General features: G+C 40.3%; 1 protein-coding gene, 1 non-coding gene and 1 pseudogene across 2 annotated transcripts in view; all 3 read left to right on the top strand.

The window, feature by feature from the left end:
• The first annotated feature begins 3,242 nt into the window (after nucleotides 1-3,242).
• The window catches only part of MED17 (mediator complex subunit 17), a 28,781-nt gene continuing 6,661 nt past the window's right edge, over nucleotides 3,243-25,362 (top strand). The window contains exons 1-9 of the mRNA XM_010357353.2: nucleotides 3,243-3,767; nucleotides 6,699-6,865; nucleotides 9,596-9,815; nucleotides 12,752-12,888; nucleotides 12,975-13,059; nucleotides 13,926-14,078; nucleotides 15,415-15,545; nucleotides 16,546-16,730; nucleotides 21,052-21,189. Coding sequence (XP_010355655.1) covers nucleotides 3,518-3,767; nucleotides 6,699-6,865; nucleotides 9,596-9,815; nucleotides 12,752-12,888; nucleotides 12,975-13,059; nucleotides 13,926-14,078; nucleotides 15,415-15,545; nucleotides 16,546-16,730; nucleotides 21,052-21,189 — 1,466 coding nt within the window. The 5' untranslated portion in view covers nucleotides 3,243-3,517. The remainder of the gene's footprint in view (nucleotides 3,768-6,698; nucleotides 6,866-9,595; nucleotides 9,816-12,751; nucleotides 12,889-12,974; nucleotides 13,060-13,925; nucleotides 14,079-15,414; nucleotides 15,546-16,545; nucleotides 16,731-21,051; nucleotides 21,190-25,362) is intronic.
• Nucleotides 13,596-13,791, top strand: LOC115893819 (annotated as a pseudogene).
• Nucleotides 16,214-16,314, top strand: LOC115893795. Its single transcript, XR_004053847.1, has one exon. It is a non-coding gene; the product is annotated as a small nucleolar RNA U13 (small nucleolar RNA).

Raw genomic sequence — 25,362 nt, 5'->3', positions numbered from 1 at the left:
AATGCTTAATATTAGCAAATGTTAATACATGGGGAAGACTTTCCTTTACAAGCTCCCATTAAACTTCTTTCTTTTTGTCCTTAGTTTTCATGTATTGGCACTACTATCATTAACTGTTGCCCATAAAGCAAATCTCTTTTTGCCGTGGGCTTAGGACTATGCTAATAGATTATTTTTAAAAATGTTTGTTGAATATGTGGTCTCATGCCCCTTTCCAGTAGTTCTGGCTTTCCTGGTGGGTATCTTCTCTCCAAGGAGAGAAATATATTGCTCCAAGGAGAGAAGATATTGCATAGAATATCAGAAATATATTTGTGTTAAACAGTCATGGTGTTTGACACTAGTATGATGAAGGATAAAGTACGTCACTATCCTATTAATAATACTTTACAGGCCAGGCCTGTAATCCCTGCACTTTGGGAAGCCAAGGCAGGCGGATCGACTGAACTCAGGAGTTTGAAATCAGCCTGGCCAGCAAGGTGAGACCCTGTCTCGACTAAAAATACAAAAATTAATCAGTTGTGGTGGTGTGCACCTGTAGTCCCAGCTACTCAGGAGGCTAAGGCAGGAGAATCACTTGAACCTAGGAGGTAGAGATTTCAGTGAGCCAAGATCACACCACTGCACTCCAGCCTGGGTGACAGAGCAAGACTCCATCTCAAAAAACAAAACAAACAAACAAAAAAAAACCTTTACAGAGTAAAAGGCATGGAAGGAGCTTCTTAGTAAAAGAAACTAGTTTGTTAACTTTAATGCTGGCACTGCTCCAACTAATGAAACAATGACACTGCCCCAATTAAGAGATAAGACACCTTGATTTCAGAATGGTATAACACAAATTTGGGATGGTTTTATCTGGCTTACCCCTCCTTCTGTCAGCTCAGTCACCTTGCCCTTGCCCCCTCAACCCCCGACTTTTTTTTTTTTTTTTTTTTTTTTTGAGACAGAGTCTCACTCTGTTGCCCAGGCTGGAGTGCAGTGGTGAGATCTTGGCTCACTGTAATCTCTGCCTCCTGGGTTCAAGTGATTCTTCTGCCTCAGCCTTCTGAGTACCTGAGATTACAGGCATGCACCACCACGACCAGCTAGTTTTTGTATTTTTAGTAGAGACAGGGTTTCACCATGTTGGCCACACTGGTCTTGAATTCCTGGCCACACTGGTCTCGAATTCCTGACCTCAGGTGATCCACCTACCTCATTCTCCCAAAGTGGAGGATTATAGGCATGAACCACCGTGCCCAGCCACTTTGCCCCTTTGTGTTGGGAACAGAGAAATCATACCAAAGATATCTGGCCCAAAAGCACTGGAGATATGGGATGGATACCCAAAGAACTGTATATTCACACCATTATATTACAATGTACTGACTGACATGCCATTGAATGTATTTATTGATTAGCTCCAAATGGAACATTTTGGCTATGTGGCACTAACCTATAGCCATGGTTACTTCCAGGATAGTTAGGATGATGTTCTTCAGGTTATGCTTAACCATATGGTCGAGTAGTTCGTACTTTGCCAAAACCTGCACATTTTCCTTATTTATGATCTCATTGGGTTCATTCTGTGTTCCATTGGTATGATCATTTAGCTTCCATCTTCATACCACAACTGAGTGTTGAAGATGTTATTTGGCATATAGAGGTCCTAACCAATTATACCCAAACTACAGCTACATGGGTATTCCATTATTAAACAATAAAGTTACTCTTATGGAAAAGGCTATATTACAAAACCATATGGCTTTTGACATACTCACTGAAGCCCAGGGACGAACCTGCACTATCATAAAAACTGTGTGTTATGTCTGTATCCCAGATGAATCAGATAATATGACTACGTTAATGGATAATATGAAAACCTCAACAACTAAACTTTCAGATTCAACACATCTTTAAACAACTGGCTAAGCAGCTAGTTTTGATCTTGAACACTTGGTGGCAAAAGCTGTTACTTATTCTAGGAATCCTACTCATTTGTTGTCTTGTTTTTGTCTGCACTGCTGTTAGACTGCCACTGTGCCTGGCTATTAATCAGATTTTAAAATAAAGTTTAAAAAATTTTTTTTACAAATTTACACGAAAAGCAAGTACTGTTCTCAAACATGATTGTGCGACAGACTGTGCAGCTTGCCAGAAATAGGTTTCTCTCATGAAAATTCAACCCCCTCCACACACCGCCATCTGCTTTCTTCTTCAGCAGGGACTAACACCAGGGCAACTGTATTTCCCTAAATACCTTAGGAAAGTAGTTCAAAACCTAGATACATCTTGGTCAGAACAAAACCTGGTCAACACTCACGATAAACGGTATATATAATTCCTTAAATGAAATATAGAGGTTTGTAATATAAGATAATCCATCTTTTTCTGTGGATTTCCTACTAATGAAATCCGTTCTTAGAGACCCAAAGACTGAAGTTATACCACTTCTTCTTAATCTTTTAAATATTATTTGTAGGCCAGGCATGGTGACACACTCCTATAGTCCCAGCTACTCAGGAGGCTAAGGCAGGAGCATCATTTGAGCCCAGGAGTTCCAGGCTGTAGTGTGCTGATAGCACTTGTGAATAACCATTGCACTCAGCCTGGGAAACACAGCGGGACCCCATCACTAATAAAAAAGTGAGATCAACATTATTTATTGTTACTCGGGCATAAAATAAATATTAAGTACTTATTACATGCCAGAGCCTATTATGTCTGCTGCAAATATTGGCTGTCATAGAGTTATAACTAACATGAAACCAAATAATTAGTATAATTTTAAGTGGTGATAAGCACGATTGTTTCCCCCAAGCCATGCCCTTAATTTCTAACTCTTCAGATAGTGTTTCTTTAAAAAGTTTCTTACTAATTTAAAAAAACTTTCGTTTTGAGAAGGGATCCCACTCTGTTGCCTAGGCTGGAGTGCAGTGGTGAGATCTCGGCTTACTGCAGCCTCCATCTCCTGGGCTCAAGCGATCCTCCCGCCTCAGCCACCCGCGTAGCTGGGGCCACAGGCGCGCGCCACCAGATCTCAGTTCTCTCAACAGGACTCTCATTGCTAAGATCCAAGGATCCATTAATTTCTTTTTCCTTGACTCTTTTCGCCTCTGCAGCTTTCTTTCCTCATCCGCTTTTTAAACAAACGCAGGCTTAAAAGCAGAGAGCCACTCTGGGCTCCTGAACCGGTCTTTGCCTCCCGCTGCCGGCCACGCCTCTTATGGGCCGGGAAGTTTACCCCACTCTGCATGTTGATTCACCGGAAGCGCTCTCGGGAGTCCAGGAGCTTCCGCGCCTGCCCAGTTTTGCTCCGAAAGACGCCCGGAGGGGAGCTTGCAGTGCGTTCTGGGAAAGTTGCTGGGTCAGCTCTTTTGTTTCCAGCCTGAGCGTTGCTTTCGGTTTCCCGAGGGCCTTCTGAGGCACCGCGGCTCCGGGGTGCTGGGTTCCCGGCTCTTCGCTGGGAGGCCTCCTCTTCGTACCTCGTTTTTTGGCTCGTGTGGGTGTCCTCCCACCGCTGGCTGACGCCGCCAGCATGTCCGGGGTGCGCGCAGTGCGGATCAGCATCGAATCGGCCTGCGAGAAGCAGGTCCATGAGGTGGGCCTCGATGGCACCGAGACGTACCTGCCGCCGCTGTCCATGTCGCAGAATCTGGCGCGTCTAGCCCAGCGGATCGACTTCAGCCAGGGTTCGGGCTCCGAGGAGGAGGAGGCGGCGGGGACCGAGGGCGACGCGCAGGACTGGCCGGGCGCCGGGTCCAGCGCAGACCAGGACGACGAGGAAGGTAAGGCCTGCATCTGCTGCCCGAGTCCTCCGGTCTGGGTCCCAGCAGACCCGGGTGGCTGCCCTCCGCCTCTTCCTCGATGGGGGAGATCCTGTGCGTGCGAGAACTTTTGAGTGTCCCACGAGGGGAAGCGTAAGGATACCGGTCGTCATCTTTTTGTTGCTGCCGGACAAGTTAGGACACGACTTTACGCAGTACTCCTGCGGGTCTCCTTGAGTGGTAGCGTTTGAGACACTGTCAAACGGTGAAATGTTTAAATGAATGCTTCTCCGTAGAAGGCCTTTAATGTGGCCCACTTAGTGGCTAAGAGTCTTAGATCAGGGCTCTGCCCTTTGCCGGCTGCGTGACCTTTGGCGAGTTACTTTGCATCCTTGTTCGGTGTGGATGATGATAGTAGCACCTACAGAAAAGAGGTCAGTGTTGACTGGAATGTGTGACGAGGTCCAAAAGGTAGGCGGGTCCAGATCATGTAGAGCCCCGTAGGCCAGGATAAGCGTTTGACTAGTGTTAAGACCACTGCAAACTTTCGCAGGATAAGTAGAGACATGATTTTGTTAAAGGTTACCCTAGATGCTTTCCAGTAAATGAATTATAGGGAAAGCAAAACTGGAAGGAAGGAGGCTGGTTAGGAGGGAAGTGAAGAAACAATGAGTGGGTTTCAGATTCTCATTATTGTCAAGTATTTTTGGGAAAAAAAAACAAATCACAATTCTTAATTTAATTATGCAGCAGACCCGGTGTAAATGGGAATTTAAAGATGTTTTTTCAGGGCAGTGCTGTTAGGATTATTAGGAGTCCATTTGCGAAAAAACGTAAATACTACTTTATACCTCACACAAAAATTATTTCCACAATAATTTTTGAGGATTGAGGTGCCAAATGAAGAAAGCAAAACAAAGTGTTAAAAGAAATAATGAAAGAATAGTTGTATTATTCTGGGAGTAGGATAGATCTTCTTAATTTAGGAAATAATGAGACAGGCATGGTGGCTCACACCTGTAGTCCCAACATTTTGGGAGTCCAAAATAGAAGGATCACTGGAGCCCAGGAGTTCAAGACCAGCCTGAGCAACATAGGGAGCTCCTGTCTCTACAAATTAAAAAACATTTGCTGGGCGTGGTGGTGCACGTCTGTGGTCCCAGCTCCTGGGGAGGCTGAAGGAGGAGGATGGATTGAGCCAGTGAGATCAAGGCTGCAGTGAGCTATGATTGTGCCACCGCACTCCAGCCTGGGTAACAGAACAAGATGCTAACACCCACACACACAACCACACACTCACCCACCTACCTTACAAACGATAGATATATTACTTACATAAAATTTAAAAATAATGGGAAAAGATGCCATAAGCAAAGTAAAAAGATAAATGACAGACTGGGAGAAGTTCTACCCATGTAACACAAATTTAGTTGATATCTTCTGTATTCAAAAAGTCCCTTCAAACTGAAAAGAAAATGATGACACTTTGGAAAAATGGGCCAAAGATATAAACAGCTCATAGAGAAGAGACTTCAGATACCAATAAACAAAACGTAGACTCAATCTCATTAGTAGGGACTGGGAAATTAAAACATGATTAAGATACTCTTTCCATGCACAAAATTGGCAGAAATTGAAAAGATTGTTAATATTCACGGCTAGGAATGTGAACTGGTAGTGATTTTGAAAGACAATTGGCAGTTTAGTATGTGCCAAAATTTAATTTTAACTTTTGTTTGTTTGTTTTGTTTTTTTTGAGACGGAGTCTTGCTCTGCTGCCGACTGGAGTGCCGTGGTGCGATCTCGGCTCATTGCAACCCCTGTCTCCTGGATTCCAATGATTCTTCCACCTCAGCTTCCCTAGTATCTGGGACTATAGGCACGCGGCACCCTACCCGGCTAATTTTTGTATTTTTAGTAGAGATAGGGTTTCACCATGTTGGCCAGGCTGGTCTTAAAGACATGATCTCAGGTGATCCGCCCTGCCTCAGCCTCCCAGAGCGCTGGGATTACAGGCCTGAGCCACTGCACCCAGCCGAAACTTTTAAATGTGTATCTCCTTTGATTCTCTATTACCACGGCTAAAAATTGAAGCTGCAGAAAAAGGTGCACGTATACAGGGTATATATTCAAGGTGTTTACCACTGCTAGCGTTGTTGGAAGCAGTCTACCTTTTGGAAGCAATCTACATGTCCATTAAATACAAATGGTTAAACATACCATACATCCATGTTCCAGAATATCATACAGTGTTAAAAGAATTAGGTAGACCTATAAGTGCTAACATGGAAGTGTCTCTAGGAAATATTAAGTGGGGGCGGGGCAAAAAGCAAGTAATAGAAAATTGGAAATAGGTGTATGTAGGTGCATAGAAAAACCTTTGAAAGGGTATGCCCCATGTGTTAATAGTGGTTACCTCTCAGGAGGGGAGAGAATCAGGGGTGGGGAATGAAGGAAAACTTTCACTTTTTACCCTCTAATTCTTTATCGTGTGAACTCTTTATGGTGAATGTTCATGTATTTAATAACAATACTTTTTTTTAATGGTTAAAAGGAAGATATACTAATAGTGGCTGGCATTACAGGTCATTTTCGTTTTCTACCTTTCTGTATTTTGGAAATTGTGTACAATTGTGAATTCAAGTTCTAAAAACTGTAAGAAGATTATTTAAAAGGTTTACATGAATTTGGAAAGATACTTGAGTCTATAATGTTGTAATGATAAATTTAACCTGTGAAAATAGATGTCATTCATTTTGCGATTGTAGGAATGCTAATGTGAATGTTAACAAAGATATAAGAAAGGGTGGAGGGGATGGGATAAATAAGAGAACAATTTGAAATTAAATTCATTATTTCTCCTTTCGGTACTTTTTAAAACTAAGTGAGCTGTCTGCCATTCAATGTAATGAATACTTCTGTATTTCTTTTTTTTTCTCTCTCTCTCTTTAGGAGTAGTAAAATTTCAACCTTCCCTTTGGCCTTGGGACTCAGTGAGGAACAATTTGAGAAGTGCCCTGACAGAGATGTGTGTTCTCTATGACGTTCTCAGTATTGTTAGGGATAAAAAATTTATGACTCTTGATCCTGTCTCTCAGGATGCACTTCCTCCAAAACAGGTATTTGTGGACTTTAATTGAATAATAAAATTTTATTTTTTAAATCCCAGGACCCTTTTTTGGCTTTGTGTGTAATGTTCCATCTTCCTTTCTTGCAAAATTAAGTCCAGATGAAGATTTAAAGACTAACTGGTCTAAAACAAAACCATACAACTGCATTTCCTTTATTTTTGTGTTATATACCTATGATTCTTGGAAGAGTTAAGGTTCGTTAAGAATGTAATACTTTTAAGGCCAGGCGCGGTGACTCATACCAGTAATCCCAGCACTTTGGGAGGCTCAGGTGGGCAGATCATGAGGTCAGGAGATTGAGACCATCCTGGCTAAAACCGTGAAACCTTGTCTCTACTAAAAATAACAAAATTTAGCCAGGCATGATGGCGGGCACCTGTAGCTCCAGCTACTCAGGAGGCGGAGGCTGGAGAATTGCTTGAACCCGGGAGGGGGAGGTTGCATTGAGCCGAGATTGTGCCGCTGCGCTCCAGCCTGGGCGACAGAGGGAGACTCCGTTTCAAAAAAAAAAAAAAAAAAAGAAGTAATACTTTAAAAGTTACCAAATCTTAACAAATTCTTATAGCCTGGATCCTTGGTCTGTGATATATTACACAAAAATGTGATGATATAATGGCTTTGGAATCAGGTAGACCTGGATTCAAGTCCTGCCTCTGCCTTCATTAACTGTGTGACCTTAAATTAAGAAGTTATTTTCTCTAAGTCCCTGTCTTTCCATCTAATCCTTCCCTCCTTTTTTTTTTAGGGGATGGATTAGAAAGGTTCAGCCAAATTAGGGCCGGGCGCAGTGGCTCAAGCCTGTAATCCCAGCACTTTGGGAGGCCGAGACGGGCAGATCACGAGGTCAGGAGATGGAGACCATCCTGGCTAACATGGTGAAACCCCGTCTCCACTAAAAAAAAAAAAATACAAAAAACTAGCCGGGGAGGTGGCGGGCGCCTGTAGTCCCAGCTACTCGGGAGGCTGAGGCAGGAGAATGGCATAAACCCAGGAGGCGGAGCTTGTGGTGAGCTGAGATCTGGCCACTGCACTCCAGCCCCGGTGACAGAGCAAGACTCCGTCTCAAAAAAAAAAAAAAAAAAAAAAAAAAGGTTAGGCCAAATTACGGAGCATATTGAGAGCTGGGTAGAATTGCTGATATTTCATAAACAATATATTCAATTTTTGAACATTTGAAGATGAAAGAGAAGCAGCAGAAAGAGGAGTTGGTGAATAGTCTGAAATCATTGAGGCTGCTTGGGTCCTTAAGGAAAACAAGTGTCAGGACCATAACCAAATTAGTCATGGAGAGGAAGTAATGACTGTTAGAACCCATTTGTAAATACAATTAATTGAATAGAATTACTCACATAGTAATAGTTTCAGAATCTAGAAACATTGTGCTGAGGGACTAATAGAGTTCCCTAAATCGGCTTTCTTCATTTTACAGAGAGAAAACTAAAGCTTAGAGATTTGTAATATCTTCAAGTTGCTGTCAAGCCAGTAGTTAGAGAGCCAAGACTAGAACTCCAGCACCTAACTCATAACCCCACTGCCTTTTCTACTATTCTGTGCTTTTCCCAGAAAGGAGACTCCAGGAATTTCTTAAGATCTCCAGGAACTCTTTTATTTACGTTCCTCAATATGATCAAAAGATTATTTTGATATTTTTATGAAGCTTTTTATGTGATTTTTGATTCTCATACAGCCGGAAATCTTTATTAAACTGGTTAGTAAAATACACAAATTATGGTAATGCTGGGTATTTATGTATGTATATATGATACATAGATTTTGATTTCTGATCAGTTTTCCAAAAAAATTAGGATTCAGTGAAGTACATTTAATATTAGCAATGGCAGGGTGCAGTGGCTAATGCCTGTAATTCCAACACTTTGGGGAGCCAAAACAGGAGGCCAGGAGTTTGAGACTACCCCAGGCAACATAGCGAGACCCTGTCTCTACCAAAACAAAAAACAAAAAAAGCCAGGCTTGGTGTTGCGCATCTGGAGTCCCAGCTTCTCAGGAAGCTGAAGCGAGAGGATCACTTGAGCCAGTAGGTCAAGGCTATGGTGAGCCAAGATGGTGCTACTACATTCTAGCCTGGGTGACAGAACAAGACTCCATCTCAAAAGAAAAAAAGTTCATGCCTCGTGATTTTATTCTTAATTCCAAAAGCACTTTAATAGCTTATGGTAAGATACAAACTATGGTAAGCTACAAAATACAAGATAATTTTACAGTTATACCCATTGCAGTCATTCATTCATTCATTAAATCAAATATTATGTGCCAGGCATTGTTCTAGGGTTTGTGGATATAGCGGTTTCTGCCAATGCAGGTTACATTGAAGCAGAGATTATAGATGTTAATCAGAAGTATAATGAGTGCCAAAAAGGTTATATATAACTCTATATGTGTATGTACAGGATGGGGGGTAGCAATATATAAGGAGAGAAATGACAGTACATTAGGAGGGGACCCTAACAGGCTGGACAAAGTTGATGCAATTGTAAGTTCTGGCTAGAGGCCATTGTAGTGTTTTTGATTTAACATAAGTAAAGCTTTGGGTGAGTTGAACAAAGAAATAGGTTAAGGTTATTTTATAAAAACCACTGTTATGTGTACTTGCCCCTCTTTTTTGCTCTTCTTTAACTTCATTTTATTATTGATAAAATATGTAATTTTAGAGTCATTTAAAAATCCTGCAGAACTGCATGTTTGCGTTGTTTTTGATAGAATCCTCAGACGTTGCAGTTGATATCTAAAAAGAAGTCACTTGCTGGAGCAGCACAAATCCTATTGAAGGGGGCAGAAAGACTGACTAAATCAGTTACTGAAAACCAAGAAAACAAGCTACAAAGAGACTTCAATTCTGAGCTTTTGCGATTACGGCAACACTGGAAACTTCGAAAAGTTGGAGATAAAATTCTTGGAGATCTGAGCTACAGAAGTGCAGGTATGAATATTATTAAAAACTATACTTTCTGGCCAGGCGCGATGGCTCATGCCTGTAATCCTAGCACTTTGGAAGGCCAAGGCGCGTGGATCACTTGAGGCCAGGAGTTCAAGATGAGCCCAGACAACATGGCAAAACTCCGTCTCTACCAAAAATGCAAAAAATTAGCCAGGCATGGTAACATGCACCTGTAATCCTAGCTACTTGGGAGGCTGAGGCACTAGAATTGCTTGAACCCACGAGGTGGAGGTTGCAATGATCCAAGATCGCACCATTGCACTCCAGCCTGGGGGACAGAGCGAGACTCCATCTCAAAAACAAACAAACAAAAAACTATGCTTTCTGTGTAAGTATAATGTTAAACATCCTTCTATAATATATTATCTCTCAGCTATGTGTAATGTTTCAAAATTTTAATTTCTGTTCATTTAAGCCAAAACCACTCTTATTAGAGCCTTATAATAAATAGTCTAGTTTCTATTTCAAAACCTTGTAGGTACACTTAACAGAAAGCTCAAAGATGGGGTTTATGTGCTGGCACACCTTGAAGCATAATTGACTTTTTTGTTAGAAATGAGGTAGAACTACACTCCTCAATCAAGGCCTTACCTGTAACGCTTAAAAACTGAACATGGCCGGGTGTGGTGTCTCACACCTGTAATCCTAGCACTTTGGGAGGCTGAGGTGGGCAGATTGCTTGAGCTCAGGAATTCGATACCAGCCTGGGCAACATGGCAAAACTTCGTCTCTACAAAAAATACAAAAATCAGCTGGGCGTGGTGTTGCATGCCTGTTAGTCCCAGCTACTCAGGAGGCTGAGGCAGGATGATCCCTTGAGCCCAGGAGGTTCAGGCTGCAGTGAGCTGAGATTGCAGCACTGTATTCCAGCCTGACCTTGTCTCAAAAAACAAACAAAAAAACTGGAGCTGATGCAGGTGTTCTTCTGAGAATTAAACAAACAAAAAAACTGGACATGAAAGGAGGAAAGAAACTTTCTATTCTTTACTGTTTCTTTTCTCATAAATCTGCCAAGCTGTTTTTATGTCCTGAGTGAAGAGAAAGGGTGGCAGAAACGTTTGCTTTCCTTTTTCCCATCAAACTAGGGCTACAACACTAACTTAGGGCATGCAACTTTTAGGGGCATACTAAAGTTTGATGATGTTGACTTCATATTTTTTGATATAAATTCTTAGTTGTTGAGTTATAGCAAATAGTAGGTTTTACAGGGTAATAATGGCAATGTTTTATAAGCTGCTGAGGCAATCAGAGGGACTGGCTATATGGAAAAACTTCATAGCTCAATGGGGTAAAAGCTGTGAATATCAGGGGAGGAGGCAAGGAGTCTTGGCTTTGATAGTTGAAATAATGGTAGAGTGATATCTGAAAGATTCATTTGCTATCATTATCCTAAAATTAAAAAAAGGTAAGGTAAGGTGGTTAAGTCAAATACTGGAGGAATGACATGCTTCAACACTATTATTAATTGGGGTATTTTGAATCCTGAAGCTTAAATCTCATTATAAAGATGAATTAAAGATGACAAGGCCATTTAAAAATTTTAATAGGTGGTCTCTAGAAGCAGTGCTTTCTCGTTTTGGATATTTTCTTTTCCACAAATAATCTTTGTATAGGAACTTTAATTCTTTCTTTGGGGTAGTCACTCATGATTAATTATGAAAGGATTCGATCACATTGTTTTTAATTGCAAGAAAATCTTTAGCATCTTCCTTTGTTATAAAACCAGTTACACTGAACCATCTATTTCTTACATAATTCAGTGGTCCAGAACAACTCACCCAAATTTCTGAACTACACAAAAACACATCACACAAAATCTAGGAACTGGGCTGGGCACAGTGGCTCACGCCTGTAATCTCAGCACTTGGGCAGGCCAAGGTGGGAGGATTGCTTGAGCCCAGGAGTTCAAGACCAGACTAGACAACACAGACCCTATCTCTAAAATAAAAAAAATTTAAAATTAGCTGGGTGTGATGGCATGTACCTGCAGTCCTAGTTACCTCGGAGGCTGAAGTGGTAGGATTGTTAAATCCTAGGAGTTTGAGGCTACAGTGAGCTGTGATTGCACCACCACACTGCAGTCTGGGAGACAGGGAGACCCTGTCTCTAAAAAGATAATAAAAAATAAAGTAAAAAATCTAGGAAACTGGTTGAAAAAAAGTTGCTATGTGCACTATCCTGTCTTTCTGTTTGTTGGATGCAGAGCACTTAGTTGAAACCTTAGTAGAGAGGCTAAGCTCCAGAAGTATTTCATCCCCAAAGTTTCAATCTGAGGAATTGTTTTCTAGGAGTACACCCTTTTTTTTTTCTTTTTCTTTTTTTTTTGAGACAGAGTTTTGCTCTTGTTGCCCAGGCTGGAGTGCAATGGTGTGATCTCAGCTCACCGCAACCTCCGTCTCCTGGGTTCAAGCGATTCTCCTGCCTTAGCCTCCCGAGTAGCTGGGATTATAGGCATGCGCCACCGCACCTGGCTAATTTTGTATTTTTAGTAGAGACGGGATTTCTCCATGTTGGTCATGGCTGGTCTTGAACTCCTGACCTCAGGTGATCCGCCCACCTCTGCCTCCCAAAGTGCTGGGATTACAGGCGTGAGCCACTGCACCCGCCCTGTGAGTACACCATTTTTATCAATACTCCATTAGAATAAAACAATTTGGATTTTCTGTGGAATTCTTATTGTAATGATGTCATTAGACTAAGAAGTGTTATTTTTTTAAGGTAAATAACTTACCCCCCAACACTGTTATCTTTCTTTCCTTTGCTCACCACTCCTCACCCTTTCCCCCAAAACATGTTTTTTAGTGGGAACTTAACTTTGTGATTCAGTGATGTGGATGTCAAGTATTATATACTTAATAATGTGTGTCAGAATAATATGTTAACTGTTTTTTATTTTCCTGTTTTTAATACAACATTAGGATCTCTCTTTCCTCATCATGGTACATTTGAAGTCATAAAGAATACAGATCTTGATCTGGATAAAAAGATACCTGAAGATTACTGTCCTCTTGATGTCCAAATTCCTAGTGATTTAGAGGGGTCTGCATATATCAAGGTATTTGTCAAAATATTTTTCAAGTAATTTCTTATGAATAGCCTGAAGTTAATTTGTTAACCCTTTTTGTTTTTGTTGTCATATAGGTTTCAATACAAAAACAGGCTCCAGATATAGGCGACCTCGGCACAGTTAACCTCTTCAAACGACCTTTGCCCAAATCCAAACCAGGTATGGTTATGTTCTGTCCTCTAATTTCTGGTCTTATTTGAGCTGACGTTTTAAAATAAACTGAAGATAAATATAGGTAGGAAAAATAGATATTTTGAAGTAAGAACAGTTCAAAATGTACTTCTAAAATTTGTCAGTAAACCATTAGTGAATAGCTGTGCAGTTTTTTGTTTTTTTTTTTTTTTGAGACCGAGTTTCTCTCTTGTTGCCCAGGCTAGAGAGCAGTGGCATGATCTCAGCTCATTGCAACCTCCACCTCCCAGGTTCATGATTCTCCTGTCTCAGCCTCCCGAGTAGCTGGGATTACAGGCATGCGCCACATGCCTGGCTAATTTTGTATTTTTAGTAGAGATGGGGTTTCTCCATGTTGGTCGGGCTGGTCTTGAACACTCAGCCTCAGGTGATCCACCCACCTCAGCCTCCCAAAGTGCTAGGATTACGGGCGTGAGCCTCCGGCAACTTTTTTTTTAAGATTGGACTTTTTTACTGGTTTTCTCTGTTAAAGAAGTGAGATTTTTATAATTTGGAAAGAATATATCTTTGCACATTGGTAGTATCATATCCAATGAGGTTTATCTGTGGCATGATTATTGCTAATTGATACTTCCCTCTTCAGAAATTGAAACTTCCTCTTCAGGAATGAAAGCTTGGGGTGGCAGGGAACGTCTCAATACCCTGCCGGGATGATTTGTAACAGTTGGCATTGGCAATTTTTGACAGTCTCTATAGAGACTGAATAGAAAAAAAAGAATATACTGTAATGTAGTGTTTTTCTAAACTTTTGTCATGTGTATTCAGATCACCATTTAAACTAGTTAATGCATAATATGGTTAGATAATTGATACATATATTTCTTGTCTTTCAGGTTCCCCGCATTGGCAGACAAAATTAGAAGCGGCACAAAATGTTCTCTTATGTAAAGAAATTTTTGCACAGCTCTCTCGGGAAGCTGTTCAAATTAAATCACAAATCCCTCACATTGTGGTGAAAAACCAGATTATCTCTCAGCCCTTTCCGAGTAAGAGCAGCCCTTTTTCGACTTTATGAACAGGACTTTGTGTTTTGGGGAATAGGACAGAGAAGGTAGCTCTTAGGGTGTGTTGGGAGAATAAGGAGAGCAAAGAAATAGTGTGCTATCCATAGTGACAGCCAGTAAAGCAAGTAACACAAACTACACTGTGAAATCTGTTCTGTCCTAAATAGTGTGACCCTTGGATTTTTAAGCTACATGTTTAAAATTTGCACTTATGTAGTCATTATCATGGTCAAGAGAAAAGAAAATTTGCGCTAGCATAGCTACAGTTATTTAGCAACAGTTGCTTTGAAGGGAGATATTTCAGGGATCCTGCCTTATTGTCTAAATGAGAGGCCAATTTAAAAATGTTTACTCTTACGCCTGTCATCCCAGCACTATGTGAGGCCACGGTAGGCATATCACCTGAGGTCAAGAGTTTGAAACCAGCCTGGCCAACATGGTGAAATCCCATCTCTACTAAAACCAAAAAAAATTATAAAAAAAGAAAGAGTTTACTTATAATAGTCTCAAATTTGTAGAAACTGAATTTTCATTGTATTATTCAAAAGCAGGTAGACTTGCCCTGGGGATCAGTTTGTATTTAGCTTTGCACTTGTTTTTTACATAAATTCTAAGGACTGTCGTCTTAGAAGGAAGTAGGTTTTAGCAGTGAGAAATTCCATCCTACTTCTCATGGGAGCAGGGAAGACTGTCTTTTACGCAGTAAGACTGACTACCAACTCTTATTTTAAAGGAAAAAAAGAATTAATATATAGCTTTTTCACCAGTCTTTAGCCACAGTTCAAGGGCAGCAGCCATATTATATGTCAACAGAATTTGAATTGTTAAAATACATGGTAGTTTATTATATTCATGAATAGTTTTTTTTTTGTTTGTTTTTTAGATAAAGTTTCCATTTTATTGTTCAGGCTGGAGTGTAATGGTGTGATCTTGGCTCACTGCAACCTGTCCACCTCCTGGTTCAAGTGATTCTCCTGCCTCAGCCTCCCGAGCTACTGGGAGTATAGGCACATGCCACCATGCCCAGCTAATTTTTTTGTATTTTTAGTAGATGGAATTTCACTATGTTGGCCATGATGGTCTTGATCCGCTGACCTTGTGACCCGCCCGCCTTGGCCTCCCAACATGCTGGGATTACAGGCGTGAGCCACTGCACTCAGCCGAATAGTAATCTTGATATACAGATATTAATCATTAGGTCTGATCTTCAAGTTTAGAATATACCTTTTGCAAATGAACTATGATTATACTTTATGAAGACAGTTTGTACCTTTCTATATTTCGGGTTATTTACATCTGTCCTCCTTTTTATAAATAGGCTTGCAGTTATCTATTTCTCTGTGCCATTCCTCAAATGATAAGAAATCCCAAAAATCTGCTACTGAGAAGCAATGTCCAGAGGACCACCTTTATGTCCTAGAGCATAATTTGCATCTCCTGATTAGAGAGGTAAGGAAATAAATGCTTTTCTTTGCACTGTGGTGAGCATGTCCAGGGCAGTGAGTATGCACAAAGCGTCCTGCTCCTCTGCTGAGTCTTGATTATTCACATAGCAACAATATTCATTGTCTGATATGAAAGCTCCTTGCTGTTTCCTAGGGGAATAGAGATAATCAGAATACTGTCCCTATCCCCAAGCATACCTTCTAGTGGTAGAGATATACAGGTTTTAAAGTAGAGGTGTAAGAAACATGGTGCTAAAGTGCAGAGGGAAGGGTGATTCTGACTGGGGGAGGTAAGGGAAAATGTCTTGCCAGAGTCTGTGAACAGACTAGTTTTATTTTAGGACATGTTCTACTTATAGATCATCTGCAACTGTTTCCAGAGAGCTGGTTCACAGGCCAGGGTAATTTCAAAAGAATATCCTGTGAAATTTCATAGGAGTGTATATTACAACCTCCCCTGCCCGACCCCAAAACCTGGTTCAGTTGATTGTGATGATACAAGAGTTGTTTTTAAAAAGCTCCTCAGGAGATTCAGATAGGCAGCCGGGTTTGAGAACCTCTCATCTAGGGTATAGTGAAAGAACTATTTACTGCTTGTATATGTTCTATTTATGAGACTCAATGAAGAGGATTGTTTTACATTTTAAAACCTTTAAAATAAAAAAGCTTGAGATCCTTTTGTGATTCAAAAGCATGATTGGGCTTTCATGCTCATGCGTGAGTTGTGACTCCCTCAAACCATATTAGGATGTCGTCGCGTTACCCATCTGACATAAGAAAAGGAAAAAAGTTACAGCTTGAGAGGGACCCTTCTCTTTACAGACTTGCATTAAGTGTGACCTAGTAGATGCTAGCATTTTTCTCCAAGGTTGGATTGTTTTCATATGTGGTTCAAATCCATTCCTTTCAGTGTTTCTAAGATGTCAGCCATGTTTTGATAAAATACTGTGTAGTAGCATTTACTAATGTGGATATTGGTTATTTAAAATGACTGTTTTTGTTAGTTTCATAAACAGACCTTGAGTTCCATCATGATGCCTCATCCAGCAAGTGCACCTTTTGGCCACAAGAGAATGAGACTTTCAGGTCCTCAAGCTTTTGATAAAAATGAAATTAATTCATTACAGTCCAGTGAAGGGCTTCTGGAAAAAATAATTAAACAGGCGAAGCATATTTTTCTAAGAAGTAGGTAAGGTTGAACAAAGTTACTGTTTTCTGTTTTTTCTTTGAAATTGCAGTTTGTTTTCTTCTATTATTTCATACACTTTTTTGGGATGCTTTAATTTTTTTATTTTAGGTGGAGGAAGTGGTAAGAGTTTATTTATGGTCATAGACTGGGTCCTGTCAAGTCTGGGGAAGACTTAGATCCATGTCTGATCTAACAGTATTCTTTCTAACACTGTCACTTTTTTGCAAAGACAATTGACTAGGAATGTGCCTTATAACACCATACTTTCTTCAGTAACCCAGCCATAAGATACTTATTTCTGAACTGATTTAAATGTTTTTCTTGAGGGTTTCTGTATGTTTTGTTTCTTGCACATTTTAGAGTTTGGAGAGCACTTTCCTTTATGTTAACTTATTTAATCTTTGTTCTTTGGGGCAGGAAGTATTAACCCTGTTTTTACTGATAAGATTGAGGCTTAAAGAAGTTATACACCTTTCTCAAGGTTACACAGCTGAAAAGTTGCAGAACCAGGATTTATGCCCAGGTCTATGTAATGCCAAAGCTCTTTTTTTTTCCTTTATGTACACTGCTTACAAAGTAACATGGCATGATTACATATAAATCTATCTTTTTCAGTGCCAAAGGGTGCTTTTCTATTTTATTATTGGTACTTAGTGAAAAGGCCTGTTTTTACTTCATTTGTAATTATGCCTTGGTAGTACTCCAGAATTTCAGGCATGGGCATTGTCATTAAATAGATGATATTTTATTTTTGATTCCCCAGTCTTTTTCTTGTTAATACAGTTTTTTTTAGTACATTAGTTTGTAGTCTTAAAGTGGAAATTTAGGTCCTTCAACTTTTAGTAAAAGGAATTAGGGAGACATGTTAGAGAAGACAGCATGATGCAGTGAAAGGAGTAGGGGACTAGGGATGAAAGGTGTGTAAGCCAAGGCTCAATCGTTTGCTAAATAACTTCGAGCAAGGGATTTAGTGTCTATGGTCCCCTACTTAATCCCCTGTCAATAGTAGGTATAGGAGTGGGGTCTTAGGGTCATATTAAGGGATGTATGTAGAAGTTTCTTGTAAGTAATAAAGTATTATATGGTAGGTTACTGTTTCTTACCATTAATACAGTTCAACTTAAAAAGCTGATAATTTGAGTAGTCTTCCAAATTTCTGATTGACCATAAATTTCTGATTGACCATAAATTCCCCAAAATAAATGATCAGCATAAAAATAGCTATTTTTAGAATGATTATAAATTTCAGAGTAGTAAGTGTAGCCTTGGAAGCAGCAAAGCTTTAAAAATGTTACTTCTTTCTGGTGTGCAAAAAGCTTAGTGAAGAAAAAAAGACCCTGGCTGGGCATGGTGGCTCACCTCTGTAGTCCCTACACTTTAGGAGGCCAAGATGGGAAATTTGCTTGAGCCCAGGAGTTTGAGACCAGCCTGGGCAGTGTAGTGAGACTTTGTCTCTACAAGAAATTTTTTTGTTTGTTTGTTTTGAGACGAAGTCTCACTGTGTCACCCAGGCTGGAGTGCAGTGGTGCAGCTCACTGCAAACTCTGCCTCCTGGGTTCAAGCGATCATCCCACCTCAACCTCCCGAGTATTTGGGTTTACAAGCATGCACCACCATGCCTGGCTAATTTTTGTGTTTTTAGTAGAGATGGGGTTTCACCATGTTGGCCAGGCTGGTCCCAAACTCCTGACCTCAAGTGATCCACCCACCTCAGCCTCCCAACATGCTAGGATTACAGGCGTGAGCTACCGTGCCTGGCCAGGAAGTCTTTTAAAAAATAGCTGGGCTTGGTGTGGTGGCTCATGCTTGTAAACTCAGCATTCAGGGAGGCCAGGCAGATCCCTTGATTCCAGGAGTTTGAGACCAGCCTGGGCAACATGGCCCATCTCTACAAAAAATAAAAAAAATTAGCCAGCTGTGGTGGTATGCACTTGTAGTCCCAGCTACTTGGGAGGCTGAGGCCGGAGGATCCCTTGAGCCTAGGATGTTGAGGCTGCAGTGAGCTGTGATCACACCAGTACGCTCCAGTTATGGTGACAAAGCGAAGCCGGATCTTAAAAAAGAAAAAAAGACTGATGTGTATGCTACCATGCACTGTGAGATCTCTTGACATGCTAATATATTTTTATATATATATGTCAGAGTGTATGTGTGTCTTTAAAAACGAAATCAGAGGTTATAAAATTTTATATCCTTCTGAGTTCATACCTCAGGGGTGACACCAAAACAAACAAAAACTTTATACCTTGCATTCATTTAATATTGTATTATAAAGTTTTTCATCTTTTATTAAAGGTTTTTAAATGTATTTTAATAGCTGTATAATATCCTATTATATAACTACTTCATGATTTCCCAATTTTCCATTGCTAGATAATTTTATTTCCAGTTTAATGGTTCTTGTAATGCTCACACACATACGTATCTTCTATAGGAATTATGAAACACTGTCAGGGAAACACACCAAGGAAAAAGGAAAATAAATTTCAGAATGTATTGTAAGAAGCCAGTACTGTAGCAGCAGACCAAACCCTAAGTCTGTTAATGTAAAAGCCCCTTGTGCCTACTGGCTCTTCTCATTTCTTGCCATTTTCTTTTAAAATTAAATTTTTTTTCTTTTTTTTAATTTTGAGGTGGAGCATGGCATGGTGGCTCATGCCTGTAATCCTAGCACTTTGGGAGGCCAAGGAGGGCAGATCACTTGAGGTCAGGAGTTCTACACCAGTCTGACCAACATGGCAAAACCTCGTTTCTACTAAAAATAGAAAAATTAGCCAGGCGTGGTGGCACACGCCTGTAGTCTCAGCTACACTCTGGAGGCTGAGGCAGGAGAATTGCTTGAACCTGGGAGGTGGAGGTTGCAGTGAGCTAAGATTGTACCACTGCACTCCAGCCTGGGTGATACTCTTAAAAAAAAAAAAATTCGCAGCACTTTGGGAGGCCGAGATGGGCGGATCATGAGGTCACGAGATCGAGACCATCCTGGCTAACACGGTGAAACACCGTCTCTACTAAAAAAAATACAAAAAACTAGCCAGGCGAGGTGGCGGGCGCCTGTAGTCCCAGCTACTCGGGAGGCTGAGGCGGGAGAATGGCGTAAACCCGGGAGGCGGAGCTTGCAGTGAGCTGAGATCCGGCCACTGCCCTCCAGCCTGGGCGACAGAGTGAGACTCCGTCTCAAAAAAAAAATAATTGAGACAGCATCTTACTCTGGCCTAGACTGGAGTGCAGTGCAGTAGTGGGGTCAAAGCTCACTGCTGGGCTCAAGTGATATCCTGCCTCAGTCTCCTGAGTAGCAGGGACTACTCATGCACACTACTGTGCCAGTTAATTTTCTTTTTATTTATAGAGACTGGTTGTCGATACATTGCTTGGGTTTGTTTTGAACTCCTGGTATCAAGCGATCCTCACTGCTTGTCCCACTGATTACAGGTGTGAGCCACCTCCAGGCCTTTCTTTCTTTTTCCAGTAAAATGTTAAAAATCAGATAATTAGAAACTGAGGGTTGGTTAATTTAAATGATTTATGCTTTGGTTCTAAGTGTTGGCTGTTGATTAGTGTGTATAAGATTATTGGCTTTGGAATTAGATTCCCAGGTTTTTGGCTCTGGATTTAGACTCCCAGGTTTTGTATCCCAGTTTACATCTATGTGACCTTGGGCAAATTGCTTAACATTGCTAAAGTTTTTTTTCTTATAAGAATGGAAATAATAGTGCCTACCTAATAAGGTTAAGATTAAATGATATAATTCATGAAAGCACTTATTATAATGCTTGCTATATAATGAATACTTGATGAATCTTATTTCTCATTTATATTGATATTTTTCTTTTTTTGGAGTATAAGGTTTTGATTGTGCAAAAAATCTCCAGCTTCTCTTGAATATGATTATAATTTCATTACAGTAATGGGTCTAGATGTGGGTGTGTCCCAAGTCATTTTTACCAGGGATCAAATACTGACATTTATGAATGATTTATATTAGGTTTATACCCTAGAATATTGAATATCCTTCTCATTCATTTCCTGATAAGCTTTTCTGAGTGGAAGAAAATGAATAAAGGGAATAAATCTATCATGAATCGTGATAATCAGGGGTGTGTGATGAGAGTGTATTGTAGTGTGAAGCTGAGAACCTACACATTCAAGCAGTATGAAGGGGTTCTTAGAACTACCTCTGCCTACATTTAAAGTCTGCCTTACACATAGTGGTTAGTTTTAAAAAGTAGTTTTAAAATTTTCATAAAATTGATGAATCATTTATATTCCTGTCATTTTGTATGGTGACTTAAAAAGTTTTTTAACCTCTTGTGTTTAAAAGAGCTGCTGCAACCATTGACAGCTTAGCAAGCCGAATTGAGGATCCTCAGATACAAGCTCATTGGTCAAATATCAATGATGTTTATGAATCTAGTGTGAAAGTTTTAATCACATCACAAGGCTATGAGCAAATATGCAAGTAAGTGGCCAAAATAAAAGTTTTGTATTTAATATGTTAACTTGCTGTTGATGTTTGCTGAGTAATTATATTAAGCATTTGGTTTTTATTTGCTAGGGTGGCATAACTTTTCTGTAAATTATATAAACTGTAGAGTGTTTTTTTGTTTGTTTTGTTTTTTGTATTTTTAGTGGAGACGGGGTTTCACCGTGTTAGCCAGGATGGTCTCGATCTCCTGACCTCGTGATCCGCCCACCTTGGCCTCCCAAAGAGAGTGTTTTTTTTTTTTTTTTTTTTTTTTAGGTGGAGTCTCACTCTTTTACCCAGGTTGGAGTGCAGTGATGTTCATAACTGACTGCAGCCTCAAGCTCCTGGGTTCAAGGAATTCTTCTGCCTCAACGTCCTGAGTAGCTGGGACTATAGGTGTGTGCCCCCATGCCCAGCTAATAAAAAAAAAATTCTTTTTTTTTTGAGAAACAGGTCTATGTTGCCCATGCTGGTCTTGAACTCCTGGACTCCAGCAATCCTCCTGTCTTGGCCTCCCAAAGTGCTGGGATTACAGGCATGAGCCACCACTCCTGGCGACTGTTTTTTTGTTTCTTTTTTTGATGGCAGTTAGTTCTTAGGAGAAAATTCATAAAGTCTGTTTTTAAACATTGTAAGAATGAGAGGCAAGAATGTCTAAAAACTAGTCTCTATTAGGTAGATGTCACATATTTGAGCTGGGGTAAACAATGAATCCCAGCACTGAGCAGAAGGCTGCCTTACCTCTTGAGACTCCAGGTCTGCTTCAGTTCTTGCCTAATGGCTATGGCAGGTCTAGTATATTTGAAGTTAATAGGGCCATTTGTATTCTAGCCTGTACTCCATGTTATGCCTAGAACAGCCTAAGTTTTACAGCTCTCATGACCTGGTGTTGATCCTGGGTCTAATCCGGTTCATGATTATGCCCTAAAAACTGGGTTGATAACTGTGTGTCTGTGAAGGAGGTAAGATGGTTTTTGTCCCCAGCCTTCATAGGAATGCAGTCTACTTGATTTACATTCACAAATCACAACTTAATACAATTGGCCAGTAGCCATTAAAGGACTTTTTTGGCTACCTTTTGAGCCTCTTTGAAATGTAACACCTGACATTTGTCAGGGTCTGTGACTACGTTTTATTTTTAAAGTGTTAGTTGCTTTAATTCCTTTTTGTCTCGGTTTGTGTTTTTGAGATGGCATCTCACAATGCTATTGTCCAGGCTGATCTCAAACTCCTGGGCTCAAGCAGTCCTCCTGCCTCTGCCTCCTGTGTAGCTGGGACTACAGGTGTGCACTACCATACCCTTCTTAGTTGTTTTATTTCAGACAGACGTAACTAGCCACAGTAAAGCAAAACATACTGTGAAACACAGAATAATGACCCTTGGGAGCAGGGACAGAAAATACTTTTATAATGCTATTTTTTTCTTTCTTTTTGATTTTTTCCTATGTACAGTCATTCCCAATATAATGCTATTTTTAATGCAGAGGTTTTAATTCACTTAAAAAATGAAAAGATAGGTAAGTGTGAGAGCAGATGTAGAGTGGGAAAGAATACACAATGGGAAGGAAACTAGTCCTGAAACTTCCAGAGAAAGATGGTGGAATAAAGTGGAGTCATAGAGTTTTTTTCCCCTTTGTCTAAAGAAATAGTAATTGGGGTGATTTGAGGATGGGGTGGGAAAAAGTAGGTGTTGAACATAGATGAAACAAGTTTGGATTGCATTTTTAACTGTTAAGACTGGGTGATGGAATTATAGGCTTTCATTATATTATACTTCTGTTGGTGTTTATTATTTATTTGCCAATAAGCCTTTTGCCTTCCTACTGTTTGTGTTTAAAATTTTCCGTAGTAAAAAGTTAAGAGAGACTGAGTGCAATGGGAAGGAAAAGAAAAAGTTATCATCATTGAATTGTTTATACTTAGAACTAAGACTAAAACTGTGGGATAATGGTTACAAGTCCCATTGTAAACGTGCTAAACTTCCATGAAGAAAAGTTAGTGATGATGTAGCCTTGACAGAATCAGGAGTGGAGGAGAAGTAGAAGGCAGTAGTAGAATGCCCTTTTCCTCATCTTCTATAGCTGGTGTATTAGGATTCTCTAGAGGGACAGAACTAATTGTATATACACACACACACACACACACACACACACACACATATATATATGTAGGAGTTTATTAAGTATTAACTCACACGATCATAAGGTCCCATAATAGGCCATCTGCCGGCTGAGGAGCAAGGAGAGCCAGTCAAAGTTCCAAAACTAAAGAACTTGGAGTTGATGTTCAAGGGCAGGAAGCATCCAGCACGGGAGAAAGATGTAGGCTGGGAGGCTAGGCCAGTCTCTCTTTTCACATTTTTCTGCCTGTTTATATTCTAGCCATGCTGGCAGGTGATTAGATGGTGCCCACCCAGATTAAGGGTGGGTCTGCCTTTCCCAACCCACTGACTCAAATGTTAATCTCCTTTGGCAGCACATCCTCACAGACATACCTAGGACCAATACTTTGTATCCTTCAGTCCAATCAAGTTGACAGTATTAACCATCAAAGCTGGGCTCAACTTAGGCTGTTGAAAGTTGAAAATAATTCTCAGAATTCCTTTGGATCAGTCATTTAAAACAGTTTCTTACACATTTTTCTAGGAAAGTCTATGTATTTACAAGCATATATATCCTACCTGTTCCTGTACCCTACCTCTCTTTAAAAAAAAATTTTTTTTACATATACATGTAGAAGACATGCAACCCTACCTCTCTTACACAGTTTTGTATGTTTTCTAAAAACATATTACACATAACAAAATTCACCATTTTAAAGTGGACACAGTTCAGTGGTCTTTAGTGTATTCCCTGTGTTGTATAACCATCATCATCTAATTATTGAACATTTCCATCACCCCAAAAAGAAACTCTATACGTATTAGCAGTCATTTGCAATTTACATGCTTGTTAAACTCAGTAGTATTTTTTTGAAATAGTTCAACTTGGCCGGGCGCGGTGGCTCAAGCCTGTAATCCCAGCACTTTGGGAGGCCGAGACGGGCGGATCGCGAGGTCAGGAGATCCAGACCATCCTGGCTAACACGGTGAAACCCCGTCTCTACTAAAAAATACACAAAACTAGCCGGGCCAGGTGGCGGCGCCTGTAGTCCCAGCTACCTGGGAGGCTGAGGCAGGAGAATGGCGTGAACCCGGGAGGCGGAGCTTGCAGTGAGCTGAGATCCGGCCACAGCACTCCAGCCTGGGTGACCGTCTCAAAAAAAAAAAAAAGAAAGAAATAGTTCAACTTATGCAGGTAGGTTTAATGATCAGAATACAATGGAATCAATTAGGAAAAACTGTATACAGGAAATGCTTTACAGAGTAGTAAATATGGACTATTTTATGTGGACTATTTTAACAAGGTTTAAAATATATGGATTATTCTGCATTATTCTGAGTTAAAATTATTCATATTGCCATAAGGTCCAGAAATACAGACAGGTACACATAATAAATAATTTATTGCTCAGTAGTAGTATATGAGTGAGTAAACATTATTTTGTTAGCACATAGGTTTACCTCATTTTTTTCTTACAGCCTTTTTGTATTCCATTATACGTCCCAAACTTTTAATCAGTCTTCTGTTGCTGAACATTTTTGTTGAGTATCAGCAAAATAATTTGTACATATACAGGTATATCCATTTATAGGGTAAAGTCCTACGAGTATAATTGCTGGATTAAAACGGAAGGACATTTGGCTGGGCACGGTGGCTCACGCCTCTATCCCCCGCATTTTAGGAGGTTGAGGCAGACGAATCACTTGAGGCCAGGAGTTCCAGCCCAGCCTGGCCAACATGGTGAAACCCTGTCCCTACTAAAAACAGAAAAATCAGCTGGGTACGGTGGTACATGCCTGTAGTTCAGCTGCTTGGGAGGCTGAAGTGGGAGAATCATTTGAACCCAGGAGACAGAGGTTGCAGTGAGCAGAGGTTGCAGTGAGCTGAGATTGCGCCACTGCGCTCCTGCCTGGGTGATAGAGTGAGAGCCTTTCTCAAAGAAAAGATAAGGACATTTAAATTTTTAATTAGTACACCAAATTGTTCTTCAATTGGTTGCCACAAGTATGCATTAACCAACAGTGAGTGATAAGAATCCCTGTTCCTTCACACCTTGTTTTAAGAA

The sequence above is a fragment of the Rhinopithecus roxellana genome, chromosome 15, assembly GCF_007565055.1.
Source record: "Rhinopithecus roxellana isolate Shanxi Qingling chromosome 15, ASM756505v1, whole genome shotgun sequence".
In the NCBI taxonomy this organism is placed as follows: domain Eukaryota; kingdom Metazoa; phylum Chordata; class Mammalia; order Primates; family Cercopithecidae; genus Rhinopithecus; species Rhinopithecus roxellana.
Note: the sequence above shows the minus strand (reverse complement) of the source record. Positions and strands in the feature narration are given on the sequence as shown.